General features: G+C 33.8%; 1 protein-coding gene across 7 annotated transcripts in view; it reads right to left on the bottom strand.

Moving 5' to 3' along the window:
* The window catches only part of LOC119636804 (sodium/potassium-transporting ATPase subunit beta-1-interacting protein), a 66396-nt gene extending 51944 nt beyond the window's left edge, over nucleotides 1-14452 (bottom strand). For 2 of the 7 annotated variants that reach the window (XM_038032437.1, XM_038032441.1), the window contains exon 1: nucleotides 13210-13947. In XM_038032437.1, coding sequence (XP_037888365.1) covers nucleotides 13210-13263 — 54 coding nt within the window. In that variant the 5' untranslated portion in view covers nucleotides 13264-13947. Of the gene's footprint in view, nucleotides 1-13209; nucleotides 13952-14434 lie in introns of those variants that run through there. The other 5 variants (XM_038032443.1, XM_038032442.1, XM_038032438.1 and 2 more) reach the window with 4 other exon arrangements.
* Between the last annotated feature and the right edge of the window lie 2102 nt (nucleotides 14453-16554).

Raw genomic sequence — 16554 nt, 5'->3', positions numbered from 1 at the left:
TTTTTCCATATGCAGTTTTCGCTAACATACCAAATTTCAAATACCGTTAAAAATAGTTTCCATATGCAAAATTTGAATTTGTTTAGTTTGCTTGAAAGGTAGTTTTATATTGATTCATGAAATGCCCACAAAAATATTTTCTTTTTTTTAATATGGACGGATTAGGCTTTCAAACCAACTATATCTCAATTGTAATTATATAACATGAGCTCTGTTAAGTCGTTAACAGAGGTATGTTAACAGAAATGGTAGGTGTCTTTACTAGTTAAATTCGAATTTATCTTCACACCCTTAAAATCTGCGACCTGCAGGTGCAACATAAAAATGCATGGGCAGGCGGGCGGACAGCGAAGATTGCCTTCGTTCGATTCAGACTGAGTGACTCTGAGTGTAGTGTGCACAAACCTGATATATCCATTTAACTTAGTTCAATAAATTTGGATGTCAAGGCATCATTTTGTGGACTAACTTTCCGTTACTAAAACTCGTTTTTCTAAGAGCGCTTAACAGAAGGGAAACTCAAATGTTTTGCCTGAACTTATCCAGTGAGCGAAATCGTGATCGACAATCGTCATTATATCTCCCTATATTTAGGGACTTCTCCTAAATGCCATCTTAGCAGTGAGTATCAAAAAAAGAGTCGTATTAAACCGAAAAGGAACTCTTCCTCTTCGTTTGTCTGAAAAAGATAACAAATTCTTAATTAAATATTTTTAAGTTTTAAATAAAGACTTCAACAGCAAACAGTAAAAGACGAGGAATGAAACCATAAAAAAGAAGATGAGGGGAAGAAACGGAATACTTTTTTGAAAGAAAGCGATAAGAAATAACATTTGTCGATGTTGTTGTTAGCTGAAATGCGTTCATGCCGCTCTCCAAAATGTATAAAAATATTTTAGCTGCTTTTTTATGCACCTGTCATGCTTCGTGGCGCACATATGTATAAAAGACATACGCATACATACACTAGAGCAACTAAAGGTATGCACACGGATTTGAATTTCATTTCAGATGGCGTTGCATTAAGCAAATATAGAATCATCGTCTTTTGCATTAAGAATTTGGAATTTCCGGTGTTCATTTGTCTTTCTTTCCGTTGAAATTTAAAGAATCTTTACAAGCTATGCAATCTGTATGCTTGCAGCAAATCTTGCTCTGCGTATGCATAACGAATCCAAGGACAATCGCTAGCGTTTCTCCAAAACTAAGCTCTTAGTAAAATATAAAAATCATTCATTAATCATAGATTCCTGCTACCAACATGCACATGCACATATATATCTTAAATGAATTGTGTGTATGATAAATGACAAACATAACTCACCCTTCCTATCCTCTATACATACAATTATATACCTATGTGCATGCATATGCAGCCATGGACACATAAATATCACATACTTCGCTACGCGCGTGAAATTCAATCAAAAAGAAAAAATTTACTTTTTATTTTAAAATACACTTTCACACACTATTCATATATCCGGGAATTAAGAGCTAGAAAAAAACGAAAAAGTTTTCTTTGTAGTCGTGTGAAGGCAGCAGGCAATTTTATTTTTAATAATTCTTTTTTTTTTTTTTTTATTTAATCTACGCTATATATTTATGCTTGACTGTATGTACGCAACTTTCGATTATACACGAGCATGCGATATTTCATTTGCACTTTGCTAATTACAATAAGCGAGTTCAACAAAATATAGACTTGCAACTTCGCAACGCAATAATAATATATTAAATAAATAGCAAATAATTTCATCTGACAGAGCGATAAGTTAAGCAATATCAAGTTTCAAGTACGCGCAAGCCTACCTCATGTTATGTACCGTACAAGAGGCGGCTTTACTACAATTTTTTAAAATTTATAAAGAAGAGAAATACGCATCGGAGATCACAGTAAATATACGCATGCTTTATATATTCTTGATGGGTCGAATTTTTAGCGAATTTGGCAAGGAAAGCAATTTAAGCAGAAACCCTTGCTTTCTTGCTCAAATCAGCTAAGACTCAAAATTTACCCAAACCGGCCCGGCCTGGCCTGTCTCCACTAATTAATTAAAAATTTTGAAAATTATGCCGAGATCAATAACGAAACTTCCATTCTTGCCCGCAATCAGATTGCGGTCTCAAATTTCCTTCCAATATATATTTCTCCTAAACCCAATCATCGATCTTTAACAATAAATAATCGAAGACTTGCTTCAAAATCTAAAATTTTTGACCCATAAGAGAATTCTCATTTTCCTGCCAACTTTTCCGGGTATTTTTATATTTCAACTGCGTCACATTTTGTATTCAACTTGAAATTTTTTAAAATTTTTGAAGTCGCAATCGTGATTTCAGTAAACGGACATATGGATGAGCAATGGACGGCAGTTGATTCACATGAACTTAAATGATATACATATACGTTTTATGGAATGTCATGTTTTTATGGGTTACAATCATAGTGGATATAAGGAAGAAGATTTTCGATAGCTCTGCCTCCAATTGTACTCACTTTCATATTCTATTTCTCTTCCCTTTCCAATAACCTGCCATTGTTAGTGCCCAAATATGCAATGACTCATACTCTGTTTCTAGTATGAGGCGGTTTAGTGTAGTTTGACTACTCAAGCCGCGTGTATGCCATTACCCAATATAATAGTGCAAGTGTTTGTAACCGACCAGTTACTTCAGTCAGTGAACTCATCGAGAACGTGCTTAACCATAATAGGATTAATAATGTTTTCCTTCAAGTTGCTTTATTGCATTTTATGTATGTGTTCTTTACGCTCTTTTCATTGCCTTTAAGTTAATTAAAAAGATATTGAAAATATTTTTTGAACACTTCTTCCAGACATACCGGAAATTGAAGGTAATGTTAAATAATTTCAAAAGAAATTATTTAAATAATACAAAATACTTACAGACAATTTCCTATGAATAACAAACAATTAAACGTCATTTTTTATTTACTTCAACGACTTTTACTGAGAAATGAATCATTCATTACAAAGCGGTATAATTGTACAGTCCGACCTGTCTTTATCGGGCTTGTTTTTAAACAATTTGCTTTATGCGATCTTTATCTATTGTACAAAAATATAATAGTTTTGTACTTATGTACCGCACAAAAAAAATCGCACAAAGCAAATCGCCGAAAAAATGTCATATGAAATCGGACCGCACAGAAAAAGGTTGGACTGCGCAGCGAAAGGAAAATCTAGGAGCATTAAAATATTCGATCTAAGTAAAGCTTGCTTGCTACCTACCTAAAATAAACCTATGATAACGTTTTGTCTGATTTGGATGATGAGTCTTTAGAAAGGTGAGCGAGATAAAGCTTTCCATCAAACTACTACTATCCAGTCGTCAATGAAGGTACGTTGAAGTATTGACTTGTTTTTGGAAAGCCTTTCTAACCTTAATCAACCTTGTGTTTGTCAATCGCAGATTCCCTGTCCTTTCTATATGCACGAAAAAAGTATTGTATCAAATTTGTCCTTCCGTTTTTTACGTAAAGAAAGATACATCAGAATACTTATCATTCAATTCAGCTCCGTCTACTTCTTCGTCCATCCGGCTACACTAGTACTAAATGTTAAGATGCTTGCGTTCTTCCAAACTGAGATAAAAGGCTAAAACCTGACATAATGATCAACTAAGTTGATTCTGAATTTAGACAAATGTTGCCCACGCCGGCGTCCTCAGAAAAACAGCAATGTACAGTTAAGTGTCGGAGTAAACTGTAGGATCAAAAAATAAAAATTGGAATTGATTTGCATGTAAGGAAACAAGTCAAAACCACGCCAGTCTTACACTTACACTTCGCCTAATGCCATTCGCCATAAAATATCAAGAATTACATAACGGCTTCCTTTTCATGAGGATGCTTATGTGGCCATGGTTCCGAAAATTCTCTAACCTTGATGCGTAATGCTTGAAATAATTCTAATTCTGTAATTTCTCCACTTGCCGCACTTACACTTAGTAACTATCAGTTAGCAAAATGTTAGAGGTCTTAACTCCAAAATGTCGCAGAATGGTCATTTGAATAAGACTTAACATGTTAAATCCCTCAAGGATGCAAGCAATATAACTTTAATAACGCCAATATTGTACCGCTTAGATCCCATCTCACACACATAACGCTAATTTTACCGCTGGGAATACGGAAACCCTAATACCCTTGTTCTATAATGTGTTAACTGGTAATTACCCATATCAACAAACCACAAAGTCGACCTCGATTCCGTATTTAGATAGAAAAGTATTACGAGTTTTAAGATCACTTAAATGTAGGGGCGCCTGGACCTGATCGCATTCCATCATGTATACTCACAAGTCATGCTCTAAGGAATTATGCGTTGTTACTCCAAAGATCTGTAATCTTTCTTTAAAAACGCGTATTTTCCCTCGATGTTTGAAGAGCACCTTTCAACTGACAAAGGCGAAGACAGACCTCTTGTCGAGAACTATGGAGGTATTGCCAAGTTGAGTGTCTTAGCGAAATTGTTTGAACGAATCGTTACTCAGCAGGTAGCTTTCGATCTCAAATCCTACATTTCCCCATTTAAACGTTGCTTCCTAAAAGGAAAGCCAACCATTTCGAAACTCTTAGAGTTTACTTGCCCTGTTTGCAAGGCTTTCTCTAGTGGCCTTCGCATGGATGTCGCACACTCTGATTTTAGGAGAGCGTGTGACTTAGTAACTTATTGATCTTTAAACCCTAGGCCTCTGGGGTCCTTTTATACTCCATGAAATGGATAAGCTCTTATCACCATAATTGATCGTTTAAGATTCTGCTTAACTCATGGCTCTGATCGATTCTCCGTGACGTCAGGTGTTCCCCGAGGTAGGCATTTAGGACCCTTTCTGTTTATCTTGTACATCAAGGATCTCCTTTCGGTGACTATGCAGTCCAGCCATATCTTGATGTACGCTGACGATGATAGACTTGGGAGTTTTATTCGGCCATAAACTTCGTTTTAATTGGCACATTGTCTTCTCTGCAAATAAAGCTAGACCAGTGCTTGGTTTTATGAAATGGTGGTATATATACGCAGCTTGACGACCCTTACGTTACAGAAGGGCTACGTGCGAGCTTAATGAGACCAATTCTTGAATATGCATCTGTTGTATGCTCCCCTTCCTAAAGGTGCTACGTAGATTGAATAGAATCTATTTAGAAACCTCCGCTGCTCTTTGCCCTGGGAAGTTCGCGCCGGGACTTGCTTGTCCCCTTGCCTGCTTATGAAAATAGATTGATTTCGCTAGCCTTGCCGCCACCTGAAAAACGTAGATTATCCATCTAACTATCTTTAGGGTTCCCTTCTTAATTAACTTAACAAATAGCATTATCGGATCGCTGACTTCACATGGAAAGATAAACTTTAATGCCCCGTACCATTTCCCTAGGAACTTAAAGCTTAGTCAGTCAATGTAGATATAATTGCGAACTTCTCAATCCTTTTAAAGTCCTTCACAAAAATCTAAATGATATCTATAGTTAAGTCGCAATGTCGGATTCATTAAAAAATATTAAGTCAACGCTCCTCAATAAGCGCACTTTGCCTATGTCGTATCTAGATTAGCTTCTAATCTCGACATCTTTATGGGATTCTAAAATTGAACTACATTTTTTCGTGATTTTCGGTTGCCAGGCGTTTGCATGCTTTTTGCATTTACGCCGTTTATGGGTAAGCCTCTGTGCTAGATGTGTACATGCTTTGCTTTTTTTTCTGTGTTCATTTATATATGAATTTTGTTCTTTTTATGTTCTTTCCTTTTCTTTACTTTTCTTTAAACATTTTTCAATCGTTATTTATATAATACTTAGCATAAGATTTATTTCTAACAACCATTTAAGTTCGGCTGTTAATCTATGTTAGCTGAATTTCAGAGCTAAATAAAATGAATGAATAAAAAAATAATAAAATTAATAAGAGTTGTCCCAACTTTCATCCTTAAAGCGATAATTGGTTCCAAAAGTGGTGTCAAATCGAAGTCAAATTTTCTACTGCCATTCCATGCACATTCATGTACCAAACCGCTCCTTTTCGAAGATTTTTATCAAATAATAATAAAAATTGCACATTTCTTTGGCATAACGACTTCTCTAAAGGATGGTATTATATACGGAGGGGGATCGTAAAAATGGCCCGATCTGCTCCGTTTCATGTAGGGTTGATTTTTGCGTCAAAACATATCGCAATTATTAATTTTCGTCAAAATATCTGAAAATTTACAACCTGTGGTTTGAGCAAACCTAAATGGACAGACAGACATGCGGACGGGCAAGCTTTTATCGGTTCAGAAAACGAATCCGAATTGATTAGTGTAATAAAAGGTCGATGTGTACAAAGTCGTTCTAAGTATTACAAACATCCGCATAAGCATAACATGCCACCAGTGATAAACGAAAATTTGTAGCTTTCGAACTGTGCTCCTAATACATCCTTGGGACAATTGAAAATCAATATAAAAATAGTCCCAACGGAGTAGCTGACACGCTTTGAAATTGCAGAAGAAAAAAGAAAAACATATGTATTGGGTTAACTAGACAGATATCAACAAATCGCCTTAAAGCGAATATATATGACTTTCTTGCTTGCTTATAAGTTGACTTGTGAAAATGAAGCAGACATGCATGAACAAAAAAAAAGACTACACTACGTTTATTTTGCTTTTACTCAATTCTTATAACATTTCAACAAATTTCAACAAAAAAACATAAAAGCAGTTAGATAAAAACATTTCAAGCTGATCAAGACTACATACTTAAACATGTCATTGATACGTCCATGATAAAGAATTGCAAGCGTATTGTCGTTGCAGTCTGGTTCAGCTGTCCAAGAAGGCTTATTTGCTTAGAAATGCCAATAGTGTGTGCAATGACAATATTACCGACCACCACATGATACGTATCACTTTTGCCTTCCATAGTATAGTTTAAGGTCTATAAACAAAGTGAAAAACTCAATATGTTTCCAATCTTCTTGCGATAGATAGGTAGGTAGGAATGAGTGAGTGTTCTTAAACTCTTTTTCTCTTTTAATTTGTTATAAAACATTGTGTTCAATATAAGAAATCGCTATTGTGTTTTTCAAGATTATCTACGCGTGTAACTGTATGCTTGCGTATATGTGTATAAACTTTACCATGAAATAGACCTCTATGTTGTTAACAGCGATAAGAAAATCAAGACTAAAATAAACAAAAAAAAATTGTAACAATACAAAATAGATCTATGTAACTAACGTTCGCCTTATACTTGTTTGCTGATGTGCAACTTTTATTTACTTATTATTTTATTTACTTGTAAATGATAACAACAACAAGCGTCTAATGCCGAATCTTGGGCTCTCATCATTACCAACAACATTCATATAAACAATGTCTATCGATAGTGGGCGTGACAATTTGGTGAACAGCACTACGGTTGCTTCACATTTTCAACGGACACTGGCAGATATTTAATGCAAATTTCATATCGTTGTCAAAAATATCCGAAAATTAATTATTTTTCTTAATTGCTAGCAAAAATTGACATTAAAATTGACGTTAAATGATCTATCTGTATCTATAAGTAATTTCAAAACTTACGTGGAACGGAAGGACGGACATTATTAAATCAAACATGTCGATTTCATGTCACATTTCATCAAAATTTGCGACTTGTAAGTTGAACACAAAAAGCAAGACCGACAGACGGACAGGCAAGTTTAGATCGGTCGGTACCATGAAGGGTGGGTCCATCTCAAATCCGTCTTAATGTACGCTTGCACCGCAGCTGGTGTTGGGCATAATGGGTTGCTTGCTTACTTAATGAACGCTAATAAAAAAGGCCATATTCAGCTTAAGGGCAATCTTTGCCAGTCTGCTTAGCAGGCACGCCATTTCAACTTTGTTATGAGGACTTAAACTAAGACCCAGTCTTAGTCCCTTGCTCAACAATTTTTTTGTTTTGAGAGTTTCAACAGCAGGCGGACCGGACCGACGGTCAGGGCTACGTTAAGAATTCGATTGGCACAGAATCTCACAGAGTCTATAGTTTTTGAATCTATCAGTGGCACGAAGCATAAGTGAACGTACAAAAAATACTTGAGTGGTGAGGGTAAAAATTGTAGACGTAGTATAAATCAATTGACCGATTGCGTTCGTTTGCATACTGAACTGATGAACATTTGTGTCGAGGTTTAGATCAATGGCTGTCAATGGATTGTAAGACACAGTTCGAGGCAAAATACGCCCTAGCCCAATTAGACCTTTGGCCAATCTTTCACTCTCCACGTCAATGTTTTCAACAACGTGAACTTTCCGAGAATGGAGAATGGATATAGGGACGTGCGAACCAAAATCGTGTACATCAACTCAGTTATTTAACTACTACGTATGGGATATCTAATGAATGTCAAATAAAAAAAACAAAGTAAAGAACAATTCAGTGTACGCTCAACGTTCAATGGTGGGTGCAGTACAACAATAAATTAATTATAAATACCTAAACAAAGGCAATAGCAAGACGGGAAAAGATTAAAATCGAAGAAAGAAAACAAAGCATACAACAACAAGAGTAGGAAATATGGATAAGTAAGCAAGCAAGTAAGTAAGTAAAAGTAGCGTATAAAGGAAAATTAAAAAGAGATGAATTAAAAATAAAATTTAATTTAATGAATTTCTTATAAATCTATTGTATAAGAATTTCGTGTCGTTGACCTTAGCTTTGCACAAGAAGTAAACTTTTATTAAAATGTACAACAAAATGAACTCGTTTCCATTGTCGTTGCTTTTCATGGAAAACGGATAGAATAGTAAACAAAACTAGTTCATAAATCCATTTCTCGACTAAGCAATAATAGCAACGACAACAACAAGACGAGCAACGCAGAACAATTCGTGTTAATTAGAAACTAAGGCAACAAGAAGAGAACACATCTTTGTATAAACATTTTTCTTCTTTTCAACTTAATAAAGATGACAAAAAAAAAAAAAAAAAAAAAAAAAAAATAAATAAAATCTTCAAAAAGCCTGATAAGTACAATTATCTAGAGGCGTGTATGCCGAGTAGTAGTAGCTCATGTTTATTCAGTAATTTCAGGTAAACCGAAGAATAGGAATGTCTCGCCAGCCGATTAAACCGAATTCTATGCACGTTGCACAACATTGTTGGGTTAAAGCATTTTAACTAAACTTAAACGAGCTAAACGAGCCTGCCTTGTAAATAAACGTCTGCCGGCCTTCACAAGCATAAATTCACATGCTCCTGACATAAAGTGCATACATGTGAATATGAGTAGTAAGCGAAAAGGATAGACTCCAACTTGAGTTGTAAGCCTCTTGTATACGCGCATAAAAAATACATAATACATAAGAACTGACCAAGTTTAAGCACATGTGTGGATTTCATTATAAATGCAACGGATGCGCGCCAAGTGCTTAATGTTTCGATACTCGACTAATTGTGGAAAATTGATCAAAGTTCACTTGGACACTTTAGATCTATTTAAAATAATATAAAGATATATTAAAGCATAGGAGTTTTGGTTACCTCTTCTTACAAAATTTCGAAATTTACAGTTAAACCTTGAAAGAAGGAAAAAAACAACAGTAAGAAAATTACTTTCGGGTGTAATGCGATCTAATGCGACCCATCGCCCTTTAAAACAAAAAGCCGGAAAGAAACTAGACAGTTACACCCTGCAACAGGGGTCGGCAAACTATGATCCGCGAATCGCCGAGCGACGCATTGGATAATTTCAAATGACTAGCTTTAGTTCCGCAAGCAAAGTATAATACAGAGAAATAAATTATAGAACATAAACATGAAACAAACATTTTGCGAATAACAAAAAAATGAAAATAGACCAGCATAAGAACAGCATTTTAGTCCGATCACCATGGATCTTATGCACATAGGTATTTATGTATGTATGCGATTGACTATCAACCAAGCGTGACTAAATTGACGACTTAAGTCGAACATCCGAGGAACCATTGATATCGAAGCGAACGTTAACAAATAAAGTTCATTCAACTCTATGTACGCAATTATTTTCTCAATAAAATATATCGTATATATATTATATTTACTGCAAGACCGTTTCAATACGAAAATATCTGTGACCCAAACATGTCTTTCATGCTCACATTTTGGTTGATTTGAAGCCGCGGCCGACAAAGATTGCCGACCTCTGCTCTACAATGCCATTGCGTAGGCACAACTGATTTTTCGCATTTTTATACAAAATGCGTAGAGAACTGTTATCGTGCACCCATTTTAGTTTATGAATAATCAGCAAAAAGGCCAAAGGCAATATTAAATTGATCTAAATAATGGGGTTGCAGTTAAATTAAAATTTGATACGCACTCAGGAAAATCTATATTGAGTATTTATTAAGCGATTTATCGCAATTAGTTTTAATATCATTTTAGATATCATTTATTACTATCATTCTTTAATAGAAGCCAAATAAGGGCTTCACACGGTTGATGATAAAACGGAGATTATCTCTATTTGAAGAAGTACACAGTTCAAGTACAACAAGCTGCCAACCTCCAATCTTTTACTTATTTAATTTGAAGTCTATTGGAGCCATTTTTGTGACCGGGGGAATATTTACCACATAGACTACGCAGCAAAGAAGAGGGGAAAGGAACAGATATGCCTAAATATAATTCGAATTTAATACTGATCAAAAATATATACATGCATAATGGGCCCTTTGAAGAGTCCTTCTGGGCGATAGAAACATTTTCACAAGAAGAAGAAATTTCGATGCTGTACATCAAGCAAAGAATCTACTTTTTTTTCTTTTTTTTTTGTTTGGGAAAACCAAAATGGGATAAGCCCACGTTACACAGTGAACGTGTCCTCCGACCGATTTCAACCATTTTAAATAGTAAGGTGTGTGTGCAATATCATCTAATGTTTTCTACAAATTTGAAAGCGACATCTTCGGTTCTATCATCGAAAATCGTTTACTACAGACATCGCACAGACGGATATGCTTGGATCGATTTAGAATTTAGTGCTTTATATAGTATTTGAAGCTTCTTTTTGCATCTTCACGTAACATTTTGAATTAGTCCCAGGATTATTCTTCTTATTCTTCGCATTCCCTTTGCAGATAAAAAAATTCAATTTTGCGAAAGAAGTCTCTAGTTAAAAATAGCATAAAATTAACGTTCGCGTTTTCTCGAAACTTTATGATAGACCCTATCAAACAAAATTTTGATTTCTAATAAACATTTAATAGAGCGAGGTTTATACTTTATATGGAGCGAATACGCTTTTGCTTTGCTTTGGAAGCAAGTTGAACAAGGGATGGATAATCAGTTCGACGAAGGAAGAGGTGGATATATAATCTGTGCACTTTATAAAGTAAAGAGATTCTTGATTAAGCTAACAGCCTGAATGAAATTCTGTAGACTTTCGGGTAGAAGATGCAAAGGTTGATTCGAAAGATTCCAAGCGGATAATTTCGAAATGATTGGGCGATTGATAAGCCACTCCTTAGGCGACCGCTGTTCATCGGCAACAGTACCGTGAAGACTACATCGGAACCAATTCGAAAGCCAAGATTCTAAAAACAAACAAAATTTTCCGGCAGGCCTAGCATGTACATGTATACGCTATCCTAAGAACTTATGATGTATTATATCTGAAATTTTATGCACACAACAAACGTTTGCATTGATATAAAACGAGCAGCGAATGCCACGACTGATTATAAGGATAGTTAAGACGGTAAAGCAACTTATGCAGACATAGGCAACCGCCGACCCACCACCCGCATCGGGGTCTTGAAGCCGTCGAGTTCGGGCCGTTAGATGTAAAATTTCAAACAATTTAATTTTCTCGCACATAGCAATGCTGTAAATTAACTGTATTTGCCTTCGCGACCGGGTCTGCTTTGCAGCTATCATAGGCCATAAAACGAACGATTAAAAAAGATGGAAAATTGACGCTTGGGCTTGTGTTCTGGCTCCCGCCAAGATATTGAAAATTAAAATTGGCCCGTTGATGAAAAACGTTCCCCATACCCGTTCTTATGGGATATTTTAAGTGTCTAGCAAGTTAAGTTGCTCTTAATTCACTTATACGAAAGACATTTTTCTTTTTTCAAAAACCATTATTAATTCAAAGCAGATTTTTTAGAAATTTATAGTAGAGAATCAATCGTATCAATGTGTCAGCCCGCAGATTTACAGATGATGTATGTTTTTTTATAAACTTTTTCTCATGTCAGTAGGTATTTGTATGCATACATAGGTATGTTGGATTTTACAAGTGTGGCTCGATTTTACGCATCAACGGGTTCAAAATGGAAACACTATCATCGTATACTACACTGCACAAGTGTACAAATATACATAATTATACATAAATATACACGATGATGTGGTTAAGTACTCATGTTTGTACGTTCTACAAAGCACGAGATAAAACTATAAAAAACAAAGAAATAAAAATTTCATTTTTCTTCTTATTTTGCTCTCATTTTACGGAGTGGCAGAACTTTTTTTTTCTTCTTATTTTGTCTCTTGTCTTTTGCTTTACAAATAGGGGCCAAGTGCAATGTAATAGTTGGCGCATTATAGTCACAAATGAACAGATATTCAGGCAAACGGATCGATATACTCAAAGCTCAACGTTTAACAACTAAAAGCAAATTAAAAATACACGCGAGGACCTATAAACATAGTTCAATTTTAGTTCATTATTGAACTAATACTTATATATCGAAGACAAACATGTACGTAAAAACGTTCTGACTGAAATGACTAAATGGTAGGAAATGTACAAAAACCCAAAAAAAAAAAAAAAAACGAAGAAGAAACAACGTGAAAAACATGTCTTTTCCGTTGTTTTTTTGGCTGCTGATGACATATTTTGTTTGATATTTAATCCCATCTGTTTGGTTGGTTTTCTTTGTTGTGGATATAGTACAGAAAAATGTTAATACTTTCTTTTAAACTCTTATAATGCGAGAGGTAGTGAGTGATGGTTGTGTTAGTAGTAGTAGTAGTAGTAGTAGTAATAGCAAGTAAAAGACCGGTTATTAGACCGGTTTGGATTTTTTACGAAAAATGCAAAAAAAAATAAATAAATAAAAAAAAAATAAGAGATTTATATCAGTAAAGGACAAGAACGTACTCAAATGCTTAGAAATAAATGCGAAAAGCAATAATGATAAGCGAACTGGTAAGATAGGAAAACTTACCATTTGCAGAAAGCATGTTGACAGCAAAAAGTGTCGTCGCGTACAAGATCCCATGTCATAATTATTCCATGTAAAAATGTTTCAACAACAAATTTTCGGCAAATAACTCTTTGTTTCCAATTAATAACAACAATTTTAAGATTATTTTTTATTTTATGTATTTCTTATCAATTTTTCATTTATTCATTTATCGATCAAAAGCTCTCCACCTATTCCTTAAAATATTTTTTAAAACATTATTTTCTTTTTATTTCTTACATTAATAAAATGTATAATTAGCTCTAATTTTTTTTTTTTTTTATTACATTTTGACTAGAGTTTTTTTATTGACAACCATTTAATTGAAACGACACTTGAAAAGCTTTATTATATTTTATTTATTTTTTTCTGTTATGACTAAAACGATTTCCGAAATCATACACACACACACACACACACACAACACGCACACACGTACATACATACGTATAAACAGACAGGGACACACACTTTGCGGGTGCTTATCCTACAATTTTTTATAGAAGATGTTTAGGATCCCGAGTGAGGATCATGGCAAGAGATGGGCAAGCAGCTTATTACATACATAAAAACCAAGAACAAAGACTTTTAAAATAACAAAGCAAGACAAAAGGTAAAACAGGAGAATCTTGTACATACATTCGCGCACACAAAACTCTCATCCGAAAAACTAAGCAAAAAGAAAAATATGAGCTACAATAGCGATAATATTATTATTATGGATCGCATTTACTTATTTTACATTAATTAAAATAGAAAAGTTTTCACTGCCAGTTTTCCGTTTTATTTTGCTTTTGTTTTTTTTTCTATGCTCAGATATCACTTTTAATCATTTACAGGTTTATTGACCTACACCAACATTTACGGCATATATGTGCACGTTTTAAAAACATCTATATAGGTATTTTCTTATATGAATTTCTTTCTCTTTGACACTTGTTTTATTTTGATTGCAATAAAATGAAATGACTCACATGCACACATTACTTTTTGTTTTTTGTCTTTTTGCAAGGTATTATTTTGATCATCAATTAAAAGGAAAATATTTTTTGACTTTAAATATTTATGTCATTTAAAGACATGTTTCGCTGTTAACTCACTGCTGGTCAATTTGTAAAACTCATGTTCAATATGTTGCGTTTCGTTTTATCTAATTTATTCGTTATAAAATTTTGCTTTTTTCGTGAGCAAATGACAAACGACATACCATTGCACGCCTTTTTTACTATTTTATTTCTTTTGATTTGTTTTCAATTTAATCTTATTGTTAATTATTTAAATAAAATAAATTTTTCCTTGTTAGCATTTTTGAGTTATAAGAATATAAAAACTTATCCAACGACGACACTGGACGACAACACTCGCTTGCAATATTTTCTTGCGAGAAAGAGAAAAAGACGACTAAAATCGAAAATCTAGAAAATGTTTAGATTTATATTCATGTAGGCATTTTTAAAAACGGCTCTCTCTCTCTCTCTCTCTCTCTTTCTTTCTCTTTATTTCTCTCTCCTTTTTTCATGTACGAGCAAAATTTCGAAAAGAAGGAAAAGCGCGACTAATCGTTTTTTTTGTCTCGCTGACTTATTAAAAACATCTGATCTTTAGCATACCTGTAACCTAGCATACCTGTAACCTGCCATACCTGTCATACCAACCATTCTACATTTTATTATTTCAAATCCGGAAAGGAGGAATTTTCAAGTTTTATATCAGAAATGTTTAAATGATTGTTCTTGGACTAAAAATAAATTTGTTATGCATTAACTTACGCCGCTGACTTTAGTTTCACAAGTGTCTTTGGCTTCTTTTAATGATTTCAATTTTCTTCCATTTTTGCGGCTATTTTGGCTTGGGTTTTCTCTATTATTATTAATGCCCGTTCACAATGTCCGCGCCATAATTGGTGTTAAGGTGATCATACGTAACGATTTCTTGCGACTTTTTTAGCGTTTGTCCTGATTGCCCCGTAACATGACTAAAACAATAATATGAGGTGCGGGTAGAAAAAAAAACTGTGAAACATTATAGATATGCCGTCTCAAATTTACAAACTGAAAATTTGGTCACCTGATTTAGATATAACAGAAAAAGAGAATACAAAAAACACCAAAAAAATCATGAACTAACCTAAAACTATGAGCAAATTATTACGTTGCGTCTGCAGAAACCGTCAAATCGACTGACCTGAGTCTGCATAGGCAAGAAAGTTAATACTTATATATCTCGCATTAATAATTTCTTCTTTAGTAATTTATTATGGAAAGGAATATATAATAACAGGTTGGAAAATTAATCGTTCGGTTGTTTTCGTATACTTGTAGTTTCAATGAAATCATTAATCTTAACTTAACCAGAATTTTATTATGGAAGGATTAGGACTAGTGTCTTATTGTTTAGGTATGTATTTTCAAGATGGGAAAACTTTTATTGCTTTCTTATAAAGAGTTGATTGGATTTTACGGAAAGTAGATGACGAAGATCACATTATATTTTTAATTTGGATATAATAAAAAATGATTTTATTATAAAATTAATTTAAAGCTTAATTATATTAGCAGCAATAGCTAAAAGAGCGCATATTGAGTTTTTTCATGCTATAGGAGGATATTTATTAATTTTATTTAATTAAGTTTTATTTAATATATGAATAGGTAATTTTTTATTATTAATTTAATGCATGAAAATGTATGATTTGCGTATCTCAACTAAACTATTTTGTATCTAAAGAAAAAAAAATGTATTATTATTGTTAAAAAATATTATTATTATATAATATTGTTATTATAATATTTTTTATCAAAAAATAATTTGTTTACAATATTGTTTTCCAATAAACAAAAAAAAATAAATGTAATAAAAAATGTGTGAAGAGAAAAAGTTTCACTCTCAGGGGAGTCAAAACTACCTTCCATAAGAATCTGCAGCAAAGTAAATTTTATTCTCAGAAAGTGAATTTTACTCTCACAAATAGGCGGCTCACATCGAAAATTTGGAATATGTTTACATTTATATTTATATTCATGTAGCATTTTTTAAAAATGATTCTCTCTCTCTCTCTCCCCTTTCAAACACAAGCAAAAAGAAATTTTCTCTGGGTAAACAAGATGTTAAAAAAACAATGTCAGCAATTAACGATTCGGCAACATAACTAACCTACGGGCAGGAAATTTACAGAGTGGATGTATAAAGTGCATTATCTAAATTGTATTATTCCAATTTGGCTTCATTTAACTTGCTTGGTTTCATTTCAGCAAACACAACAACCTTCGTACAGGGATGTAAGTTCACATTTTTATTTTCTCCTATTTCATTGTTGCACTTGTTAAA

This window comes from Glossina fuscipes, unplaced genomic scaffold, assembly GCF_014805625.2.
Source record: "Glossina fuscipes isolate IAEA_lab_2018 unplaced genomic scaffold, Yale_Gfus_2 28, whole genome shotgun sequence".
Classification (NCBI taxonomy): Eukaryota; Metazoa; Arthropoda; class Insecta; order Diptera; family Glossinidae; genus Glossina; species Glossina fuscipes.
Note: the sequence above shows the minus strand (reverse complement) of the source record. Positions and strands in the feature narration are given on the sequence as shown.